Source organism: Pogona vitticeps, chromosome 7 (genome assembly GCF_051106095.1).
Source record: "Pogona vitticeps strain Pit_001003342236 chromosome 7, PviZW2.1, whole genome shotgun sequence".
NCBI classification, from domain to species: Eukaryota; Metazoa; Chordata; class Lepidosauria; order Squamata; family Agamidae; genus Pogona; species Pogona vitticeps.
In genome coordinates this window covers 12,328,962-12,352,502 of record NC_135789.1, presented here as the reverse complement: position 1 = coordinate 12,352,502, position 23,541 = coordinate 12,328,962, and the positions used below count along the sequence as shown (strand labels likewise).

At 51.8% G+C, this 23,541-nt stretch overlaps 1 protein-coding gene and 1 long non-coding RNA gene across 4 annotated transcripts in view; one reads left to right on the top strand and one right to left on the bottom strand.

Moving 5' to 3' along the window:
- Nucleotides 1–15,195, top strand: part of ARID3A (AT-rich interaction domain 3A) — a 30,004-nt gene extending 14,809 nt beyond the window's left edge. For all 3 annotated transcript variants that reach the window (XM_072977816.2, XM_072977817.2, XM_078378987.1), the window contains 6 exons: nucleotides 5,072–5,144; nucleotides 6,418–6,601; nucleotides 7,751–7,998; nucleotides 8,684–8,974; nucleotides 9,850–9,942; nucleotides 10,495–15,195. In XM_072977816.2, the coding sequence (XP_072833917.2) occupies nucleotides 5,072–5,144; nucleotides 6,418–6,601; nucleotides 7,751–7,998; nucleotides 8,684–8,974; nucleotides 9,850–9,942; nucleotides 10,495–10,688 (1,083 nt within the window). In that variant the 3' untranslated portion in view covers nucleotides 10,689–15,195. The remainder of the gene's footprint in view (nucleotides 1–5,071; nucleotides 5,145–6,417; nucleotides 6,602–7,750; nucleotides 7,999–8,683; nucleotides 8,975–9,849; nucleotides 9,943–10,494) is intronic.
- LOC140701662 (uncharacterized) lies at nucleotides 11,651–23,356 on the bottom strand. Its single transcript, XR_012080574.2, has 2 exons — nucleotides 23,275–23,356; nucleotides 11,651–17,222 (listed from the first exon to the last, which is right to left on the bottom strand). It is a non-coding gene; the product is annotated as an uncharacterized LOC140701662 (long non-coding RNA).
- Nucleotides 23,357–23,541: the final 185 nt, after the last annotated feature.

Below are 23,541 nucleotides of genomic sequence, written 5' to 3'. Positions count from 1 at the left end.
GGGGGGAAGGGTTTTCGCTCCGTTTCCCTTCCAATCTCGGAAAGAGAGAGTCCCGTCTGGGAAGCCTGTGAGCGAGCAGGCGGCTTCTTTCTTTCCCCCAAGGAGACGGAGGGGGTGAACTTTAAACTGCCTCCACGTTGAGGATTTGACCAGGGGTGTGTGTGTGTCTGTTAAGCCCCAATTCTTGTTAGCAAAACCTCCAGCTGCAGAGGCAGTCTGCCTTCAGACCTGAGGGCTCTTGCTTTCCAAGTACGTCCTTGTATTCCTTGTCCTGCAGCCTCTTCGTTTTGCAGCCTCTTTGCCCCTCCTGGGTCAAACATCAGGCGATCCATCTTTTAACTTATCAGTTAGCTGAATTAACAGCTAAAGGAAGGTCTTCTGCTGCTGGTGGTGGTGGGGAGTAGAAATAGAGACAGCTGGAGTTCAGAGTGGCTCCGCTGCTTGGTGATGAGGAAGCGTCCCGTGTTAACCGAAAGGTTGCATCCTGCATTTTGATATCCCAAGTTGGTATCAAATGTTTTCTCTTTTCCTGGGGGGGGGTTTGAAATAGAGGTTTGTCTATCTGTGAGCCTGGCTGCAACATTGTTGCCTGGTTACCCCCCCTTATGGTTTCTTCCCCCCCCCCCCGCAAGATCCCTGGGCAGGATTAGGTGCTGGAAGAGCCTCTTTCCTGGCAGGGCTTTTAGCAGCTTAGCCGGCTTCAGCTCCTTGCCCTGCAAGAGGAAGGGGTGTGTTAATTAATTAGCCCTCTGGATGGCTGGGGGGGGGAGGGGCTTCCGGGCTTGGTCCCACTGGGGGGGGCAGAGCGAGAGGGCATTGCGGGAGGGTGTGTGTGTGTGTGAGAGAGAGGGGGGGCTTTTAAGGCTCGGGCGAAAGCCTTGTGGAAACACGTGCAGGGGATGGAGAACACATCGTGTGTGTCCCCCCCCCACACACCCCACACTCTCTCCGGCTGCCTGCTCTCCTGCTCTCCTTTCCCCATAATAGAGGGTTTCTGTGTGTAAACGTCTGGTCTGTGCCGTGTGTGGAAGCAAGGGGGTGGCACTGGGTTGTCTCCCTTTCCACCCCCACCCCCCCCGAGAGACAGGGAAGGGTTTGGGTTGAGGAGGACCGGCCGGCTTCTCTCCCCACGGGACGGCTTTTGGGGCCTTGGGGCACTTCCTTCCTTCCTTCCCCCTCTTTCTCCCTCTGAACCAGCTTTTATTTACCCACTGAGTTTTATTCCTGCTTCCAAGTTCTTCCCACCCCCCCAGCTGCCCTTTCTCTCCGTGCCCCTCATTTCCATTGAAGAGGTACATTTTGGGGGTGGGGCGGGGGATCCTTTTCCCAGCTGGATCCCTTACTGGCTTTTATGGCCACCCGTTTTTTATCTTCCGGCATCACTTCCTCTTCCGCAGGGGTCCCACCATCGCCCCCCCCCCCCGCCACCTTCCCCTCCTCTGTGGTTCCTTCAAGGCCTGATGGGGACGATAAGCCTTCCTCTGCCGCTTACCCCCCCCCCCACTCAGCAGGCTCTATCTGACAAGCCCAGCTCACCATGGAGGGTGGCCCCCCCAGGCCAATCCCCACCCACCCACCCCACCTCCAGCTTTGTTAGCCAGCGTGGACGCTGCTTTGTCCTCTTTCTTGGGGGTGGGGGTGTGCATCTGTCTTGGGATCTTTTATTCCTCCGCTTGCCCCCCCACACAGCTGGGCTTCCTGTCTCTGTCGTGATGGCCGAGGTGAGATCCATGTGCCCCCAATGGGAGTTGGGGATCGGGGGGGGGATGCCGAAGCATAGGTGGCCATGTAGATGGGGGGGATGGGTTGCAAGGGCCACAGCAGGCACGTGGCTGTTTCTTAAGGAGGGAGGAGATTGCCCTGTTAGAGCATGTGCCCTGTGGGGGGTTCATTTTGGCCACAGCCAGTGGAGGCCCTCCCAGATGTGAGAGGACTCCCAACCCCATCAGCCACTGGAGATGCATGGTGGGAATCGTAGCGACACCGCCTGGTCTGCCTTACAGGGCTGTTAGGAGCACAGAATACCGCCTCAAGCTCCTTTGAGGCAGAAAGGCAGGATTAACATTAATTTATAATCTGCCACTTTTGTGCTTTTATTTCTGTGCCCCCTTTTTCTCTGATGAAACCATGTAAGCAACAGTTTAGAAAAATGTCAAGAAAGCAAAATGCCCAACAATTTTCCCAGGGAGTTCACCAATAACTGCGACTCGGGCAAGAGGGCTAAACGGAGATCAAGCAAGGAACTCATTTTTCATGCTAACGAAGGAGAGACGTGTCCCCAAAGGCAGGCAGGCAGGCAGGCAGCTGAAGGGGAAGGAAGCGTGCTGGACGAATGGGCGAGAACTGAGGCTGACTTTTGGGGGGGGGGCGCTGGAAGAAGCAGGCTGATGGAGTCCCTGCCTCTGAGTTTCTGGAGGAAGGGGGGGACCCAAAAGCGAACCCCACCACACGGCCGAGCCCTTTTCCCACCGCGTGTCCTTGGAGGCCAGTCCGAACTCAGGCTGGCTTGGGGGCAGGCAGATAGCCTCTCAGGGCAGCACCAGATGGCAGCCTTTGGGCTGCAAAGAAGTGTGTAATTGGGGGGGGGGGGAAGAAACCACCTCCTTTGGGCATCTTTAGCAGCGCCCTGAGGTCCTCCTCCACCTTGGGGCCCCGATGGGTGTTCACAGAAGGGGGAACTCATTGAAAAGCCCCTGGCATGTGGGAATTTTTATTTTTTTGATTATCATTATTATTATTTTTGGATGCACCTGCTCCTCTCAGTCCCTCCAGAGGGACAGGAAATGGCCTTTGAAACGGCATGCGTTGCTTAACGGGCTTCTGGGTTTCGGAGGCAGCAGACGCAAATATCGCTTTTCGGTTCCTCTATTTCCACCCCATGCCTGTTCACTTTTGAGCCATAAAGGCTGGGAGGGGCTGGCCATGGCTCCCTGCTTGAAGAAAGGAACCCGCCCCAGCCACTGATGGCTTGTGGGCCTTGTTAGCACCCTCCTCCGCCCCCCGTGTCTTTCTTCTGCAGGCAAGAATGTCCAAATCTCTGAAAAGCTGAAATGAGCTCGGCTGGGCTTCCCTGACTCTCGGCTACCTTTCCTTCCGCAGAGCCTGCGGTGTGTGTGTCTCTGCGTTGGGATTTCAAGGGAGGCGCCCTGCCGCTCCTCTGCAGGAGTTGCCGTTCTAGGACAGGAGGGTGGTGGTGGTTTTTTTTGTAAATCAGGCCAGAAAAGGGGACAAGACATTGTCCCTCACCCCCCCCCCCCCGCATTTCTTTGATTTCTCTTTTGCTTTGAACACCCAAAGCAGATTACGGTGTGACTTGCGCAGGCCACTTTGCCCCCGCCACATGCCGTGGCCTTCAGAGGGGGTGTGTGGTCTCTTCTTCCTGGGCTGGAACCACAGCAGGGAAAGGTGTGGCACCACCACGTTCCCGCTGAAGGCCGACGCGTGGCTCTTGACGGCTGGGTGCAAACATCCAAACTGCTGCCCACCGAGTGTGTTAGATTACAACTCCCATCCTCCAAGGCCAGCGTGGGTGGGCAGTCGTGCCCTCCAGGAGGGCGCAGCATTGAAGAGGTTCGCCGGCTGTGAGGGAGACAGGTGGAAAAAGCGGAGCCATGCGGTCGCGCCCGCAGGTCCACGATGTGGCTGGTGGCCAGGCGGGCTGTGCCCACGGGCCGTGAGGTCTGAGGGCCTGAGGTTTGGGCTGAGGTCACAAGAGGAGCCCCTTCGGCTGGCGCTGAACGGCAGCTGCTGGAAGCCCAGGAACATTCCTGCCAGAAAGAGGGGTGGGGGGAGAGAGAGCTATTAATAGCCGGAGAGGGAGAGAGCAGTGGGGCACCCCATGCCTTTGCACCTCGGGGAGGGGGAGGCGTGGCCCATGGACCCAGGCGGCAGCTCTCAGCATTCCGACGTGGGCCATCCAAAAGGGTCCCATCCTGCGTGGCAAGAAGGAAATACACTTCCCGCTCCAGCCCCGGCCATAATAGAAAGCTGGAGGTGGGGGTCCCTTTCGGCCAACAGGGGGGGGGGCGATTGTACATCATTCTCCCCACTAGGAGGGAAGCCCAAGAGAAGGTGGCCATTTTTTGCTTCCCCTCTTTTGAGGGCTTGTCCCGATTCTGGCCCAAGTCTGGGGGGAGACGGGACGGAGAGAGAGAGAGACACCCCCGAAGCACCCTTTGCCTTCGTGCACGGCTGACGGCGGGTTATCGCCAAGTTATTTTAATTGCAGCCTTGCTGGTGGAATGTAGGTTTTCCTGGGGGACGAAAAGTGAATTGAGGAGGGAAAGTGTGGTAAGCTGACCTAAACTGGTCATGAAAAACTCCGCCTCAGATCTGTTGATGCAGATTCCCTGATTTCTACTCCTTTTTTCCCCCCTTCAGGTTGCAGGACTTGTGAGGGTTTTTTTCCTTGTGCTTGAAAACTTACACTTTTGTTCTATAACAGACCTTTTATAAGCAGATGCAACCCGTGGTTCTCTGGAGAAATGGTCAAGATGTTTATAGCAAATAAGGCATGAAAGAAGCCCTGTTTTGTCATAATTAGTTACATTCTGTCCTAAGTAGTTACATTCTGTTACATTTTTTGTCCTAACTGGTTACATTCTGTTACATTTTCTCCTAATTAGAGTTCTATTGCGGCTATTCAGTTTGTGCGGGAATCGCTTTGGTGCAATTTTGTTTAGAGCTTATTTTTATTTTTGGTGGCGTCCGCTCTCCTTGGGGAGATGACGAGTATTTTGTTTTGGGCTGGGTTTCCATAAATTTGGTTTTCATGATATATAAACCACCCCAAGTACAGTAGTGACCTCACTGAGATTAAAATAAAGACACAAGGCCTCGGCCCGTCATTGTGCTAGGCAGGGCTGGGCAGTGGCCCACGTCTGGTGAGAGTTAGCCAAGAGTCTTGGGGGGGGGGGCCTGCAGGCTGGGGCGCAGATCAGCCTCCGCGCATCTTGGAAACGTACAAGCAGGAGACGCAGGCTTCCTTCCGACCCCCCCATTCAACCCTGGTTTTCTGGCCCAGAATCCTGAGTGATCGATTCTCCCTGTTTCTCTTTTTTTCTCCCCACAGTTGTACGAACTTGACGGGGACCCCAAAAGGAAAGAGTTCCTGGATGACCTTTTCAGTTTTATGCAGAAACGAGGTGAGCACAATTGTAGCCCCAACAGGATGTGAAGGAGCCACATAGGTTTTTTTCCCCTGCCCCCTAAATCCACAGGTTCCCTGGCAGAACAAGCGGCTGAATCCAGGAAGGGAACGGTCAGCCGGCTGGCCGGACAAGACGGTCACCCACCTTGCCTGTTTGCTAAGAAAGCCGTTGAGCAGGGAGGGATTTAATGCCTTTAAGTCCAGGAATCTTCTGGTGGAGGGGCCCTGGGAGAAGGGAGAAAGCAGATGGCTGGCCCGGCCGAGGGTGTGTGTGTGTCTCTGGCATCTCAGAGCCCATTACGGGGGTGGGGGAGGAAGAGAGAGGAAATTGAAGGAGGTTTTTTCAGGTTTACACGCCTCTCGGGGATCCTTCCTCCCTCCCTCCCTCCAACCTCCTCCTCCATCACCAGCCCATTTAAGCAAACAATGGTGTCCGTGGCCCTTTTACTTCAAAACCGTGCCAGGTCTTCCTTCAAGGGGGAAGGGAGAGGAGGGGGTTTCCCCATCCGCGAAGGGGCCAGAGCGGCTGCAGAGAATTGTCAGCCTGTTTTCCAAGCAGGAGGGAAGCCGTTGTGTAGACACACACAGACACACACTCACAAGTTACCCCCCCCAAACAATCCAGAGTGAAGCAGCTGGGATGCCCAGAGGGAGACCCCGGCTTTTAAGCCCTGAGGAGCAAGAGGGGGTCCGGGACCCTGTGATCAACCCATCCATCCCTCCATCCGGCCCCCTCAGCTGTTCCCCCCTTCCTTGGGAACAAGGGAGGATTACAGAGGCCCCACACACGCCCCCACCTTCCCCGAGAGAAGACGACCCAGCTGGACTCTGTGTTTGGGGGGCGAACCCTAATTTGGGGCCTTGCCTGGATCCATCCCAGCTCGGCACCAGGCAGTGGTTGGGAGGGACATTTGATGGGGGGGATGGATTTGGCCCACCCCCTGCAACCATCCTGGGAGGGTGTCGTTGTCTGTAAACGTTTTAGAGAAGGATGGGGGAGAAATGCACTCATAGAGGCAGTGGAGCTTGCCGTGAGTTTGGGGTCCCCGTGGCCCTCTTCACACACGCACACACAGACACAGAGAGATTGTTTTGGCTCCTTTTGCCTGCATTGCTTTCCATTTTGACAAAGCTTAGCTGGTCTGGCCAGTGTCCAGACGGCCACCTCCAGAGCGGGGTTGAGAGCCCAGCCGTCCCCCCAACCTCTCTCTCTCTCTCTCTCTCTCTTTCTGCCCACCCTCTTCCCTCCCCTCGGTGCCTCCCTGCAGGGACTCCCGTGAACAGGATCCCGATCATGGCCAAGCAGGTCCTGGACCTCTTCATGCTCTACGTCCTGGTGACCGAGAAGGGCGGCCTGGTGGAGGTCATCAACAAGAAGCTCTGGCGGGAGATCACCAAGGGGCTGAAGCTGCCCACCTCCATAACCAGCGCCGCCTTCACCCTCCGCACCCAGTAAGTCCCCAGGAAGGGGAGCCCTCCCCCCACCTGCCCACACAATGCTGGTTAGCATGGCTGCGGGGATAATGGGAGTTGTAGTTTTCCACCTGCAAAGGCTTTTATTGCAGGATCACAGCCCGCAATCGGCCTTCATAGGCTGAGGCCATGTTTATGTTTTTTAAGAGGGTTTAAGGTGTGTCAGTTTTATCTCCTCCTCCCCCACAAAAATTATTACCGTATTTTGGGCAAAAGAAGGGAAGGAAGAGGAGGAGAACCGTTGTTTTCCTTCTGGAACCTTCCCTCTTGTTCTTTTTCCACCCCCAGCACCCCCATTTTTAAGTTTCTTTCCCTCTCCCCCCCCCACCTTTCACATCCACCCTAATCAAGGCTAAAGTTAATTAGTCTGGAATTCAGGAGGCCAGGTGGCTGAAGGGGATTTGGAGAGGGGAGGCGGGGTGGAGGGAGCACGTGGGAAGGTTTTGTGGGGGAGGGAGGGAGGGAAAGGCAAAGAGGAAGGGAAGGAGACCCCTTAGCTCCTGAACAGCTGTTGCTCAGGGTTAAAAATAAAAGGAAGGGGAAAAAATACTAATTTCCTCACCCTCCCTGGCAACCAGAAAATACGAAGGGCTTTGCATTCGGCACCCGCCACATCTCCAAGGTCTGCAGCCATGTAATTTCACTTTCGTGGCCATGGCGAGCCGTCGAGCATGGCCATGAAAATACTGTCTTAAAAGGGCATTTTGCAAGACCACCCGCAGTGGGATCATGTCCGTCGGGTTGGGTTCTTTCCGTTTCCTGCTGGCAGACGACCCTTCTGCTTGCTCAGAAAACCAGGGCACCCTTTTCCCAGTGCACCCCTGCACCAACCTCTGCTGCCCCCTCCCCCAGAAAAAGCTGTGGGAAGGGGCTCCGTGGGTGTCTTGTCCCCTTGGTGCAGAAAGCGCTGGATCTTCTGAGGGGGAAGCGTGTGCTTTCTGGCCAAAGGCAGAACAGGGGGCCTCCTGCTGGTTGTGGGGGCCACCCCTGGAAAGACCGAGTCCTCTCTAGCTAAGCTAGCATGGCCGGTGGGTGGGCTTAGGGGTGGGTTCCACCGTCTGGGATTGCATTTCATCTTGCCCTGTTGCCTTTCTCTCTCTTTCTCTCTGTGTGTATGTGTACATGAAGGTACATGAAGTACCTGTATCCGTACGAGTGCGAGAAGCGGGGTTTGAGCAGCCCCAACGAGCTCCAGGCCGCCATCGACAGCAACCGCCGAGAGGGGCGCCGGCAGGGGTTCAGCGGCTCCATCTTCAGCTACTCGCCGAGCAACCCCCATGGCCTGCTCCCTTCCCCGAAGCTGCAGGTGCCGGCCTTGGGCCTGCCCTCGGCCACCAATGGCAGCCCCATCGCCCCGGTGGCCAAGATCAAGAAAGGTACCCCCCACATGCCCCTGCGCGCACCCAGGGACGGGGCGGGGGAGTTGGGGTTGGGGTTGCCAGCCCAGCCCCCTTTCAGGTTCTCCCAAGAACCTCCTGGCCCTTGTTGGAGGCATCCGGGCTCAGCAACCGCGTGGCTCACCTGGAAGCCCCGAGGTGGCTTTCCTAGCCTTTGCTGTCATGCCTCGCCTCCGTCAGTAGGTGGAGCCCTTTTCAGTTATTTTCAAGCCCGGTGACAGAAAGAGAAAGGGGTTCCCTCGGGTGGGACACTCATTGTGGGTCAGGAAGCGACAGCGCCCGTCCTGGGCTTCAGGCCATCTCCCTCTGCCTGGCGGACTGGGAGGCGACACCCCCCCCCCCGGCTGAGGCCGGGTCACGGAGGAATCCTTGCAGGTCATCCTCCGTAAAGGCTCAGCTCCTCTCAACAAGGGCCTTAAAGCGTTATGAGTTTCCCTGCTTGAATCAAAGGTGTCTGAGCATCGGCAGAGTTCCTTTCCCATCAGATACGGGGCATAAAGCCTGAGCGGAGCCGATTTTGTTCGTTTTAAAAGCAGCACCGCCTCCTTTTTTTTCCGGAGCATAGTTTTCTTTTTAAAAGGTTTTCACTTTCTCCTGTTTCCCTTCCCTCCCTCCCTCCCTCCTCCATTCTCTTCTCTCCTTTTCTTCGACGACCGTCCGGCAGAGGAGGACTCGGCCATCCCGATCACGGTGCCCGGCCGCCTGCCCGTCTCGCTGGCCGGCCACCCCGTGGTGGCGGCTCAGGCAGCAGCGGTGCAGGCGGCGGCCGCGGCCCAGGCGGCAGCCCTGGAGCAGCTGCGCGAGAAGCTGGAGTCCGGGGAACCCCCCGAGAAGAAGCTGGCGCTGGGGGGCTCCGAGGAGCCGTCGCCGCAGCGCCTGATGCAGAGGGCCCTCCAGCAGAACCTCCTGGCCATGACGGCCCAGCTGCCGATGAGCATCCGCATCAATAGCCAAGGTGGGCCCGGCGGGGAGGGTGGGTAGGTGGCCCCCTCTCCCCCCCACATCCCCAGTTCTCTGCCCCAGCACCCTCCAGAGGTTAGGTGTGCTGGCTCTAAAACGCCTCCACGCCAACAAGCCAACTCCCCTCCCTGCCGTTCATGGTGCTGTAGGAGGCATGAGTCTGGTTGAAAAGGTAGCTCAGCCAGGAGCTGCTTCTGGTCCTCTCTGTGTGGTGTGTGTGTGTGTGTGTGTGTTTGTGTCCCGGAGTGTGTCCGGACTGTCCAACGAGCACAAGCTGGCACCATCTGCGCCAGGCTTCTCTTCCCCACCTGTTCCCTCTGCTTGTGCATTTCCTACACTAGGGGTGGGGACGGTTATGGGCGTGTGGCCCAGGTGGGCCAGGGAACATTCCTCCCCCAGCCTCTTGTCATCTGCCTCCCGTCCTCCTGCCATCCCAAGTCAGTGGCCACCGGTCCAGAAGGGCCTGGTGCATTCAGAGGGGTTTGCCATCTTTTTCCCGAGCCAGGCGCTGCGGGCCCAGTGAAAAAAGCGAGAGGCCAAACTGCAGTCCCTCGGGTGCTGAGCTTCCAGCCTCGCTCAGGATTTGTCTCCTCGCTGCCTCCCGCAAAAGGGGCTCAAGGCAGTTCCGGGCAATATTGAGGGCGAAGTGCCCCAAATCAAATGAGATGGTAAAAGAGGATTAAATGGAAAGCACGACGAAAAACAGTGAGGCTAGAGATCTCGAAGGCTCTCGAGGTGGGAGTCACCGGATCCTCAGTGGGGAGTGGGAGAACCAGAGACACCCTTTTGGGGCTTTCTTGGGGTGACATAAGGAGAAAGCTTAGCCCATCCTGCAACACCCTTAATTAACCCTGGTCTGTTTCCCAGCAGAAAACCGCCAAGACACGGCCGGGAACTCAGCGCCAGCCAACGGAACCAACAGCATCAGCATGTCGGTCGAGATCAATGGCATCGTTTATACAGGTACCTGAAGGGAAGAGGGGGTGTGTCTTTTGGGGCGGGGGGTTGAGGGAGACAAAGGCCAGGCAGGCGATAAGCATCCATTCGATGTCTCTTCTTGCTTTTGTGGCCCATTCGGACCTTGGGTGGCTTGCAAAATGCCCAGAAAAACAACAACAGGAAATTATAAACACAATTGAATGGGTTCAAGCAACTTATCAACCTAAAATACTTTAAAGTACTGGATGTTTTGGGTCAAAGTCATTTTTTAAAACAGTGTTGCCCAGGTTTTTCTGTCTCTGTCGGTGTGTGTGTGTGTGTGTGAGAGAGAGAGGTGAAAAGGAAAGAGTCGTAGCCCACATGGGTGGAGGCCTCCGGAGCAGACCCAGCAACCGGTTCCCCTTTGGAGAGAAAGGATTTGAATGGGCCAGGGATGAATAGCCGCAGGAAGGGCCAGCAGGCAGGCAGGCAGGCGGGAGACGGTAGTGGGCCACAGTCAGGGACCCTCCCCCCCTTCCATACACATGGGGGGTTTAGTCTCCTCACCTTTTTCTGGGTCTCTCTCTCTCTCTGCAGGGGTGCTTTTTGCCCAGACGCCGGCAGCCTTCCCCTCCCTCAACAAAGGAAACGCCAACAGCGGGCAGAGTTCGGGCGGCGGTAGCAGTAGCAGTGGGGGCACCAGCAGCACAGCGAGCGGGGCAGCCGTGGCTCCGCCGGGTGGTTTGCCCGCAGCACCAGCTTCTACCTCAACCAACTCCTCATCGCCTTAAAGCCCACCGCTCTTCCTCCCTCCCTCCCTTTGCAGTTCAGGCGACGCATTCATTCAGAAGAGGCCCTCTTGGGATGCTCGCTTCCTCCTTCCCTTCCTTCCTTCCAGACCCTTTTCCCCTGGCAGTGGAGGCACCTCGTGCCTCCCTCCTTCCTTCCCTCCCCTTCTGACACCCTCCAAGCCCATGGGACCCAACAGGCAATTCCGGACGGCGATTTTGTGGGGCCGGAGAGGTTGAGCGATCTGTTTTCCCCACACGCACGATAGGGGCACCCACTCAGGGTGGGCGATGAGGGTGTCAGAAGTGGGCCTGGTGGTGTAAAAAGGGTGCAAACTGCTTCCCAGCCCACCCCTACACCCCGCTTCCCCCCCCGCACACTGTGCCAGGGAGCTGTCAGCGCCCAGGAAGGTCCAGACGGGACGGGAGAGGTGGCTTCTGCGTGGCTTTTACCAAATAACCACAACAAACTTTTGACACTCATTTTCCAGTGCAGGTTGTGTGTTTGTGTGTGTGTGTGTCTTCAGCTACGGATCTCTTCCTCGAGGGAGTGTGTGGGCCTGTTTCCTTCAAACAAATACATTGGAAGAAGAAGAAGAAGAAACGAGAAGAGCTTTTTAACCAGGGCGAAAGGGGTGTGTGTGTGGCGGGGGAGAGGTGGTTGTTAAATTCTGAGCCAGATAAAACACTGTGCCGTTTCAGCTTTCTGACGTGATGCATTGTAGACCCGGAACGTCTTACCTCATGCAAATCCCACGCTTTGCACTGTGCGTGTCTCTAGATCCTTTTTAAAATTATTATTATTATAATATTATTATTATTTTGATACCTCCAGACAGGAAGATTTTGGTGGTGGCGGGTGTGGACAGGCTAGCGCTGGGAAGGAGACAGAAATAAAGAATAACAGAGCAATTAAGGTAGTGGGTGGCGGTGATAGCTCTATTCTTTTGTGTGTGTTTTTTAAAAAAATGCTGTTAAAGTATATAAGGAAAATTGGGGGTTGGACTGTAGATAAAAACTTATCTTTTTTTCCCCTTCTCAAAGGACAAACCAAAAAGAAAGAAAATCAGATCTGCAGAGAGCATTTATGTATCTGCATTTATTCAGGTGGAGAGAGTTATTCTCAGCAGTTACTTGCTTTAGCTTTCTTCTTTCGGACAGATGGCCCTGGGTCTGTTGGGGCTGCCATGTCGACCCCCCACCCACCCCACACCACCTTCCCCTCAGATCTTGGCAGGCCCTCAGGGGAGGAAGAGTGTGTCCTTAACTCACGAGCTCAGGTAGTTTTTTTACATGGGGTGGGAAGAGCCTGAACAACTGCTTCAGCGTTTCCTCAGATGATATTCTGCATGGCCTGCCCACCTCTCTTGTCTGTGTGTGTCCGCGTGTGCACACATGCCCTTGTGTGTTTGTGTATGGGTGGTGCTGGGGGTAAGGATGTTGTGATTTTGAGGTGTCGGGGATAGTAAAGAGAGGCAGCCTGACAGCCTTTTAAAACATTTCACGCCTCTTTTTATTTGCAGAGATCACAGTGCAGGAATGGTAAAACCCAGCTGTTGCTGGGGTGGGGTGGGGACACCTCACCTAAGTCTTTTTTTAAAAAAAACCATATATTTTCCAAAGCCACATTGCCCATGTCTTGTGCTTTGCAAAGACACTTCGTTTTCCCAAAGGTTTGGGGAGTTCAAACTGTCCAGCTTCCATTCTGGCCTTAAAACAAACAAACAAAAAAAAATCAAGAGAAGAGTCCTGGCCGGATCCTATAGTGCTGCATCTCTAGCTTCCGTTAGAATCAGACTCCCGTCAACAAGGCAGTGTCTGTCTAGACCCCTGGAGGCAGCCGGGCTAACATGAAAAAATCCCACCTGGTGCGTCTTGCCTCTGAGGTACTTGCATGACATTGACTGCAGAGAAACCACAACCGCTCCTAGGAAAAGCAAACGGTAGAAATACCATCACCAGACGACATCTCTCTTTTCTCCAGTGATCAGCCAAATATTCTGCCCCCCCCCAGTTCCCTCCCTGCTCTCCTGGAAAGGCGCCGTATATATATTGTTTTAAAATGAGTGTTAAAATCTGGCCCAAGACTTCAGCACCACAAACAAAATTGATAAAAAGAAATTCGGTGCTGTTTCTTTTTTTTCTTGGTGCCGCCCGCCTCCTGCATCCTGTGTTTGAAGTATCTGGGTGTGTCGAATGTCGGTGAAGGAGTGTCTACATCTGCAGAGGGGCAAGGGCACCTTGACTATACAACGGATGGGGGGGGAAAGCTCTGTCCTTTCCTGGGGGTTCAGCCCGTTGTGCTGGGAGAGGGGGCGAGGCTCGTTCGCTCACGCGCTCCTTTTACAGATTTACCTTTCCGTGGCAGGGTGTGTGAGAACAGCTCCTCTAATCTGCCACTGAAGTGATTCAGAGACTCCAGTGTGGGCTGTGGACACCCATTTCCCATTAGAAAACTTCGCCTCCCCCATCTTCCTCTCGCCCTGTCCAGCCAGTTATGGCAGCATCTGCTTTGCCTTCGCCGCCGCTGGGATGATGCTTGGGTGGGACCCAGGCTGGAGCCCTGGGGGGGGGGGGGATGTGTCCCTTTGGGCGTTGACTGAGGCCATTCTCTGGCTGAGGTGCACAAGATTTTCAATTTCTTGTAAATACTGGCTTAATGAACTGTTAGAAGATTGCCCGGATGAAGGCAAAGGTTTCTGGGGAATGGTTTTGGGGTATCAAATTTTCGAGACTCACTTTCCTCCCTTGTCCTGGCCCATTGCTGGCAGTTACTCTTGTGGGACACAATCATCCAACTGGTTTGACCTGCAGAAAGACCAAGCACTTGGGTCTTTTGCGGCCCCTCGGGGTGGCGGTTTGGGCGATTCCCCCCCCACCTTCCTGTACGTGAAATATACTTTTGGTTTTTGGGCCGAGAAGATTCTATATCAAAATTTATATATAAGATAGATATATATTGAAAAGAGCACGTACATTTGTGGGGGTCGAGTGTGTAATATGTGTGTATGTCTCTGTGTGTGTGTGTCTCCTTGTGACGAAGCGTAGTATCCAATGTATTTCTTAATCCGAGCTTTTGAACACGGGTTGGATCGTAACTCAGGGGAATCAGACCTGCTGTCTAGATCTTGATTGTATTTGGGGAGGGAGGATGTAGGAATGGGAGGTGGTTTAAAATAAACCCAGTGAATGTCTTTACTCACTGGGGCTTGGGTAGAGTAGGGGGTAAACTGGACTCACCTCTTGCTCTGGCTTTTAAAAACAATCTTAGCTGGCCCAGTACATTTGACTGGGAGGTTTCCAGAAAAGAGAGGGCAGGAGCCCCTTCCAAACAAGATATGAGGGGTTGGGGGGGGAAAATACCATTTGCTTGCTGAGTTCTTGAAAAAGAAGGGGGGGAATCACTTGGTGACCTTTTAACGCAGCTACCTCTTCTAAAACTGCTTCTTTTAAAAGGGTTTGAGGGCAAGGGGATGCAAAGGCTGGTCTGGTTAATGATAATCAAGGCTTCAGAAGGGGGCCCATTCTGGATTCGACTATGATTTTGGAAGTGGTCCCTTGGCACCCAAAGGGGGGGGGCAGAGAGGTTGCCTGGTAGTCCCCCAAGGAGGACTGCTGTTCCCCCCTCCCATGTTATGGTTTTGTGTGGTATCTGCAGTTCTTCCAAGGGAGAAAAGGCATGGGGGGGGGGAAAGAGCGCTGGTGTCACCAGGATGCTATGGAAATGCACCCTCCCCCCCCTCCTTGAGGACCTGTGCTTTTCCACTCCATTTGGCATTTTAAATCTGCTTGCTTTTATGACTTCCCAAGTGGCTAAACTCCAAATCAAATTTTTGTCTTTGGGGGGGGGGGTGTTTGCTGTTGGCTTAATTTTACGCTTGTGAAAGGGGTGGGTGGGGAGGGTGCCTTTAGTTAGTAGTTAAGGCGTGTTTTTGTTGGTTGCATTTGTACAACACTGTGTTGGGGGAGCTCCTACTTTTGGGGAGGGCAGTGGGAGGAGACCATAATAAGTTCCCTCCTCCCTCTTTGCATATCGACTTCAAACTTAAGATTTAATTTCAGGGGTTTCCCCCACACACACCTCTGATGGTTTTGGAAAGGAAAGAAAAACGAACACAGTGAGGGTTCATGCAATCTGTACAGCATAGGTAGTTCTTTGACTCAGGTAATAAGAAATAAAAATCATAAAAGAAACCACATTCTACCTCTGAAAACAAGAGTCTCCGGGAGGGGGGAGGGGCTGCCTTTTGTCTCCGGATCTCTGTGTTTTGTTTAGTTCTCTTTTTTTGTTTTTTTTTTGGGGGGGGGGGTTGGAGGAAGAAAAAAAATCACTTTTTCGCAAACATTCAGGTATTAGCCTTTGTGACTTAAGAGAGAAATTTTTAAAAAAAGAACACTGAAAAGTTTACATTTTATAACATTATTATTACAGATTGTATTTAAACTTCAGAAATATTTAAGATGATTGTAACCTTGTAAAGTTGAAGAAATATTAAAAAAAAGAAAAGAACGTGTCTCTCTATGTTTGAACAAAGGTGGGATTTGGGGTGAAAATACAGGCCGGCAGGTTGGTGGAAAATGTCTCTGGGTCCCAGATTGGAACAGGAATGGGTTGTTTGCAAACAATTAGCTAAAAAAGAAGCAAAATCATTCGCTGGTGATCACTCCAGATCTGTTCCGCAAATCCACCAGGGAAAACAAGATTAAGTATGAAAGAACTCCTGTTCGTTCGTTTAGTCGTGTCCGACTCTTCGTGACCCCATGGACCAGAGCACGCCAGGCCCTCCTATCTTCCACTGCCTCCCGTAGTTGTGTCAATTTCATGTTGGTTGCTTCGCAGACACTGTCCAGCCATCTCATCCTCTGTCGTCCCCTTCTCCTCTTGCCGTCACACTTTCCTAACATCAAGGTCTTTTTTATTTAATTATTATTTATTTTATTTATATCCCGCCTATCTAGTCGATTAAGACCACTCTAGGCGGCTTACAACAAGGAGTTTTCTCATGAGGCCAAAGTACTGGAGCCTCAGCTTCAGAATCTGTCCTTCCAGTGAGCACTCAGGGTTGATTTCCTTTAGAATTGATCGGTTTGTTCTCCTTGCAGTCCAGGGGACTCTCAAGTGCCTCCTCCAGCACCACAATTCAAAGGCATCAATTCTTCGGCGGTCTGCTTTCTTTATGGTCCAGCTCTCACTTCCATACATCACAACAGGAAAAACCATAGCTATGACTATTCGGACTTTTGTTGGCAAGGTGATGTCTCTGCTTTTTAAGATGCTGTCAAGGTTTGTCATCGCTTTCCTCCTAAGAAGCAGGCGTCTTTTAATTTCGTGACTGCTGTCTCCATCTGCAGTGATCATGGAGCCCAAGAAAGTAAAATCTGTCACTGCCTCCATATCTTCCCCTTCAATTTCCCAGGAGGTGATGGGACCAGTGGCCATGATCTTAGTTTTTTTGATGTTGAGTTTCAGGCCATTTTTTGCACTCTCCTCTTTCACCCTCATTACAAGGTTCTTTAATTCCTTCTCACTTTCTGCCATCAGAGTGGTATCATCTGCATATCGGAGGTTGTTGATATTTCTTCCTGCAATCTTAATTCCGGCTTGGGATTCCTCCAGTCCAGCCTTCCGCATGATGTATTCTGCATATAAGTTAAATAAGCCGGGGGACAATATACAGCCTTGTCGTACTCCTTTCCCAATTTTGAACCAATCAGTTGTTCTATATCCAGTTCTAACTGTTGCTTCCTGTCCCACATATAGGTTTCTCAGGAGACAGACAAGGTGGTCAGGCACTCCCATTTCTTTAAGGACTTCCCATAGTTTGCTGTGGTCCACACAGTCAAAGGCTTTTACATAGTCAATGAAGCAGAAGTAGATATTTTTCTGGAAAAATCCCCTTCATGGATTGCTGCCTTGTCGTGGCGAAGGGGCTTGAGTAACTCAGAGAAGCTATGGGCTATGCCGTGCAGGGACACCCAAGACGGACAGGACATAGTGGAGAGTTCTGACTAAACGTAATCCACCTGGAGTTGGAAATGGCAATGCCACTCCAGTATCTTTGCCAAGAATGCCCCATGATCAGAAACAAAAGGCTAAGTCCTTATTAAACTAAAGGGAAGTATCCATGAACATCAACGCACAACAAGACGCTCCTTTGAAAAATTAAACCACACTGTGGTAAACTATGGGAGATTTCTTGTGTTCCTCTCCGGCCTGTAACGAAACTCCCTCTGCTGTCACTCCTTTAGCAAATGTTACCGAGGGGGCTGGATTTTTCTCAGCTCCGGTGTGGAACTGGAGTTTGTAGTCTCAGAAATGGGAACTCCAGCTGCCCTGCATTTCCTGCTCCCAGCCATCACAAGGGGCAGCTTACAGTGAAATCTAAAACCACAAAGTCCATCTGCCGGAGCCTCGTCAGAAGGTCTGTAGCCTCCGCCTCTCTCTGCTTAGCCTCCCAACCGGGGCATCTTGCAAACCACAGGTTTCCTCAGAGTCCGTTCTTGCCCTTCCAGCCTGGCATCTCTTCCAATGGCCTGCTAATGAAAACGAGACATTTTAAAAGCTTACCACAGGCTTTTCTGCCCTTTTTGGTTAGCCTGGGGGGGGGGGGGGAAATGACTTGCATGGATTTTGATATCAACCTGACAGCTGGGAAAGCTATTTTTGCAAGTAATCCAATGTATTTCTATCCCCCCATACCCCGATATACCCACTGTGACAAACCCAGACCTACTGGGATATGCCACAGTTTCACTAAGCTGCCACCAACCATTCCCTATAAGAAGTCACACAGACCAGGGATGGATTTTTAACAAATAAAAGAACAAGGTTTATTAAATAACACACAGGGAAAAATAAAAGGATCAAGTGAATAAGATACAGTAACGTGGCTTAGTCTCAATCATACATACACACAGTTTGGTTCACACAGAACACTTAACTTGAAGCACAGACCCTGAACCTATCAGTTCTGGCTAACCATACAGACACCTGAACCTATCAGGTTGGTACTGACTGACACACAGTAGTACCCTGTCTGACACACAGACTCCCACTCAAGCTTCTTCTCTCAGCTCTCCTCCAGCTTCTCCCAACTCTCCACACAGACTCCACATATATATACAGTACAGCCCCTCCTCCTGATGTCCCGCCTTCCACTCCCCATAGGATGGAACTTTCCCTCCAAACCCATGACAGACAGGTAACATCAGTGCTGTATGTAACACCTCCCCTCTTTATAAGTTGTTTTGTAGGGGGAAAGCTAAGGTGCTTTTCACCAAAAAACAACCTGGACCCAAAACAAACAAAAACAGTCATATAATAACATACAATACCATACTTACTTATACTTACACTCTATTAGGCATTTAAACATTTACCATTAACAATACATCAAGTTACCTTTATTCATACAAACCAATCATGTTTAATAACCAAGTACATTTAACTTTTTGTCATCAAAATATATACATAGTCCATGTTTCTTTCGCCGTCTTCATTCTTCAGGTCTTCTTGACAAGGCGTCAGCAACACAGTTCACTGACCCTCTGACCACCTTCACTTCAAAGTCATAGTCTTGCAGGTTTAAAGCCCACCTCATAAGTTTGCTATTGTGGGTTTTCATTGTCTTTAACCATTGCAGTGGTGAATGGTCAGTGCACAGAATAAAATGTCTTCCCCAGATGTAAGGCTTGGCCTTCTGGATCGCGTAGACTATGGCCAGGCACTCCTTCTCCACGGTTGCCAAATGTCTCTCACCTTTCTGGAGTTTCCTACTCAGGTAGGACACTGGATGCTGGTCACCATTCTCATCCTCCTGGCAAAGAACTGCTCCTACCCCGCTGTTAGACGCATCGGTGTAGATGATGAACTCCCGGTCGAAGTCTGGAGCACGCAGCACTGGATAGTTGATGAGCGCCTGCTTCAACCTCTGGAATGCCTCCTCACAGTCGCTGGTCCACGGGATGCGGTCATCAGCCTTCTTCCTCGTCAGATCGGTCAGCGGAGCTGCAATCTCGCTAAACCTCGGGATGAACTTTCTGTAGTAGCCCACCAACCCAAGAAATGATTTGACTTTTTTCTTGGTGTTGGGTCTGGGCCAATCACGAACTGCTTCTATCTTGGCCTCGAGGGGTTTTATCACTCCTCCCCCTACTATGTGACCCAAGTATTTTATTTCTGGGCTACCCAGCTGCAGTTTGTTCTCTTTGCAGAGCCTAGGCCAAAGCACTTCCTCCCCTGGGTCAAAGTGCCTCTCCCTGGCTTTGTGGTCATACCATGTTTTCTGTCTGACCTTCTGAGCTTGCAGGTTCTCTGCTGCTAGCTCTAGGTTTCTCTTTAGGTCATTCATCAAGGTGTCTATGTATGTCACAACGTCTTGTGGGTCATCCTGGGTGATCTGCTCCCAATTTTGTTTGATCAAATCAAGGGGCCCTTTCACCCTTCTCCCAAATAAAAGTTCAAACGGACTGAACCCGGTACTGGCTTGTGGCACTGATCGATAAGCAAACAAAAGGGATTGCAGCTTCTGGTCCCAATTGTTTGGATTCTCTGCCAAGTAAGCCCTAATCATGCGCATTAAAGTCCCATTGAACTTCTCAGTTAACCCATTACTTTCAGGGTGATAGGCAGTGGTTTCCTTGTGCTTAATTCCACAGATTTGCCATAAGCGTTTCATGAGCTTCGATGTGAACGATGCGCCCAAATCTGTGATTATTTCTGAGGCAAATCCCATCCTGGACATATACCCCACCAAGGCATCTGCCACTGTGTTAGTTTCAATGTTAGTCAAGGGAATGGCTTCAGGGTACCTCGTGGCATGGTCCACAATGGTGAGAATGAACCTGTTCCCCCTCTTTGTGGCCTTGGGCAAAGGTCCCACAATATCCACCCCTATGCATTTGAACGGAGTGTCAATCACAGGCAAAGGGCACAACTTTGCTTTGGTCCTGTCGCGGCTATTCCCCTGCCTTTGACACACATCACATTGTTTACAGAATTCTTTGATCTGCTTCCCTATTTCAGGCCAGTAAAAATTCTGTGTGATTCTCTGCTGTGTTTTGTTCACCCCTAAGTGCGCAGCAAACATGTCAGAGTGCCCCCTTTGTAAGATCATGGGGCGATACTTTTCAGGTACCACTAGCTGACTTCGGATCCCATCTCCCCCTTTTGAGATATTCCTCAGGGTCTCTCTATACAAAATCCCCTTTTTCTCTAGAAATCTCACTGGGGTTTCAGGTGTTAGCTGGGCGTCAGTCACCTGTTCAAAACACTTTTGGAGAGTGGCGTCTGCCTTTTGCTCTTGGCCAAATCGGCTGTCTGTGGTTAAGGTTTCCACCACAGCTTCTGAACTCCCCTCTGCTTCCGTCTCTGGCTCATCATTACCCCCCTGAACTGTCCCCGTGGTGGCTTGTGAACGTGTAATCACTAGCACCCGTTTCACATGTTCAGCCAGGTCATTTCCCACGAGCACGGCTGCTGGCAGAGTCGATGAAATCGCTAGCCGCCAAACTCCCCTCCAGCCTTGAAAGTTCACAGGTACCTCCGCTACTGGCAGTGAGATCACCTGCCCCTCAATCCCTGCCACCTTCATGCTCTCATTTGGGATTATATATTCCCTAGGAATAATATCTGGATGGCACAGGGTCACCTGGGAACAAGTGTCCCTCAACCCCCGATACTGATGGTCAAGTATTCCTACGTCCACCCCTGCTGTTTCAAACAACTGAGAATCTGTTCTCACGAGCAAGCAGCGCTTGACCTCCACAAGAGGACCATTTTCCTCAGCCTGATCAGCAGATGTAACTGTTCCAGATTGAGTAGCCATGGCAACAGGCTCCCTCAGTGACAAGGGGCTTTGCTCTTTCTGGACACAGAACACAGCTTTTGGCTTGGTTCCACTCGAATCCTGAGGCACAATTCCTTTTAGCTGCTTTAATTTCTCACACTCTGAGATTAGATGGCCCTTTCCCTGACAGAAATAACATTTTCTGCTATATTTTGAGTCTTTCTCATCTTGTTTTGGTTTTCCCTCCAAAATCTGAGGTCTTGGTTTCATGTCTGAGGGCTTCCCTTCACCATGGGCCCCTCCCCCTTGCTGGCTTTTCCCTGGTCCCTGAGAGTACTTGCTGTAGGTTTCTTTAGGTTTCCCCATCGATTTCCCCTCACCCAAGGGCTTTCTTATTTGGGAAATAAAATCTGCGATCTCGGCTGCTTCTGCCACAGATTTCGGTTTCCTTTCCCTCACCTGGAATTTCAGTTCCCCATGCAGGACTGAATAGAATTGTTCCAGCGCTATCAAGTCTTTGAGCTGCTGAAAGGTCTCTGTCCCCTCCTGAGATAGCCATTTCTCTAGCAGCCTCACCAATTGGGCCCCCACTTGGGTAAAAGTCTGCTCTGGTTTCTTGGTGATTGACCTGAATCTTTGCCTCAGCTGTTCCGCATTTATCCCATGTCTGGCAAACACCAGTTTTTTAAACTCTGCAAAATCTTTCATCAGTTCCTCTGGCATCTCTGCATAAACTTCTGCAAGGCTGCCACTGATTAAAGATCGCATGATGGTCATCTTCTCAGTTTCCCTTACTGAGAAGTCCACAAACGCTCTTTCCACTAGGGAAAAGAACACCTCAGGGCAATCTCCCTTGTGGTATACAGGGAATTTCTTCAGGTCAGTCTTAGACAATTGGCCCCCCTCAGAATCCCTATTGTTATTATTGTTCTGATTCATCAGTTCCAATTTTCGTAACTCAAACGCCATCCTTTCTTTTTCCAGAGCAATTTTCTCTCTCTCCCTCTCCATTTCCATTCTTTGTCTCTCTAATCTTTCTTCTTTTTCCATTCTCTCTCTCTCTAATCTTTCCTCCATTTCCCTCACCCTCAGTTCATGCTGTTGGGCTATGAGCATTTTCCTGAGTTCTGGGTTCTGTTCTCCCGTGCTGTCACCCTGCACTGAGCCAAATTCATCCTCAGAACCTTGGTCAACCTGGGGGTCTTTCACTTCACCCATTTCTGCCATTTGGCTTCGAGTCAAGGGCATAATCCCCCCCCAGAACAGGCTGCTTTCAAAAGTCAAGCCTCAAAATAAAGCGACCACTTTTTTTTTTCTTTTGCCTCAGAACCAGCTTTCTATAGATTACTGCTGTTCTTCAGCACTAACTTGCAACAGTTGCGAGCCAGAGTCTACCCCCCTCTGCTAGGCCTCTCAGCAGGCAGGCTAAATCACTTCTACTACACAGTTTTGCCTCAGCTTTTTTCCCGCCAAAACAAGTTGCCTCAGAGCTCCCTAATCTAGTCCCCAATCTGAGGTTACACGTTCTTCTACTAGCGCACCTCCCCGTGAGGTACACCTAGAAGATTACCTACGTGCTCTCAGATTGTCCCTGACTAGACCCCCCTTGCTCTGGGCACACTTGCCAAGGCTTTGCTGTACCACTGGACAACTGGACCAGTCGTATCCCACACGCTGGACACCAATCAATGTGACAAACCCAGACCTACTGGGATATGCCACAGTTTCACTAAGCTGCCACCAACCATTCCCTATAAGAAGTCACACAGACCAGGGATGGATTTTTAACAAATAACAGAACAAGGTTTATTAAATAACACACAGGGAAAAATAAAAGGATCAAGTGAATAAGATACAGTAACGTGGCTTAGTCTCAATCATACATACACACAGTTTGGTTCACACAGAACACTTAACTTGAAGCACAGACCCTGAACCTATCAGTTCTGGCTAACCATTCAGACACCTGAACCTATCAGGTTGGTACTGACTGACACACAGTAGTACCCTGTCTGACACACAGACTCCCACACAAGCTTCTTCTCTCAGCTCTCCTCCAGCTTCTCCCAACTCTCCACACAGACTCCACATATATATACAGTACAGCCCCTCCTCCTGATGTCCCGCCTTCCACTCCCCATAGGATGGAACTTTCCCTCCAAACCCATGACAGACAGGTAACATCAGTGCTGTATGTAACACCCACAACCCCTTTTCACACATTTATTTTTATCGGTTGCATCCTTTTTATATAACAGACATTGTGGACTGTCTCCTCAAAATTGGTGTACCTTTTTAAATAAAAAATGTGCCCTCCAATCAATGCTGACAAATGGGCGACCCTTTCCAAAGGTTTCCTAGTGTTAGTCTACCTATACTCAAGAGGTGGAAATCGCTGGGTAGCTTTGGCACACCCCCCCCAAAAGCCACCCAGGCTGGTTTTTCTCCCTGGAGAGAGATGCCCAGTGGTGGTGGTGAGATCCGAACTCGCCACCCCAGAGAGGCATCACTCACGTGGTCTCTACACCCATGCACACTCGTGTGTGTTTGTGTGTGTGTGTGTGTGTCTGTGCGCGCGCGCTTGCGCGCAGGGTGAACAGGTGTGGTGGTGGGGAAGCAGGCGCCGGGTGGGGGACCCCGCACGGCTGTCAGGAGCCAGTTTGGGAGGGGGCAACGGAGGGGCATTTCCCCCAAGGGGGGGGGCGGCCTTCTCCCTTCAACGCCATTTCGGGTTCACGACGACCCTGCGAGAGAGACCCCATCATCCTCCCTCCTCCCGCTGAAAGCCCACTTTGCTATACCACTTCCGGAGGGCGTCTCCCCTTAGTTCCGTTGCTCGGGAGGAAGAGACGCTCTAGCATGCGGAACTCTACGACCCGCTCCCTCCCCCCCTCCGCCTTCCTAGGGAGGCTCCTCTTCCTTGTCTCAAAGCCTCACCACCGCCTCTTTCCGGGCCGCCCTCTTTCTAGACTACGCCTCCCACAATGCCTCAGGCAGCCGCTCTCCTACGAGGCTTCTGGGTGTTGTAGTCCAGAGGGGTCGCTGAAGAATAGACGTGTCCCTGGCCG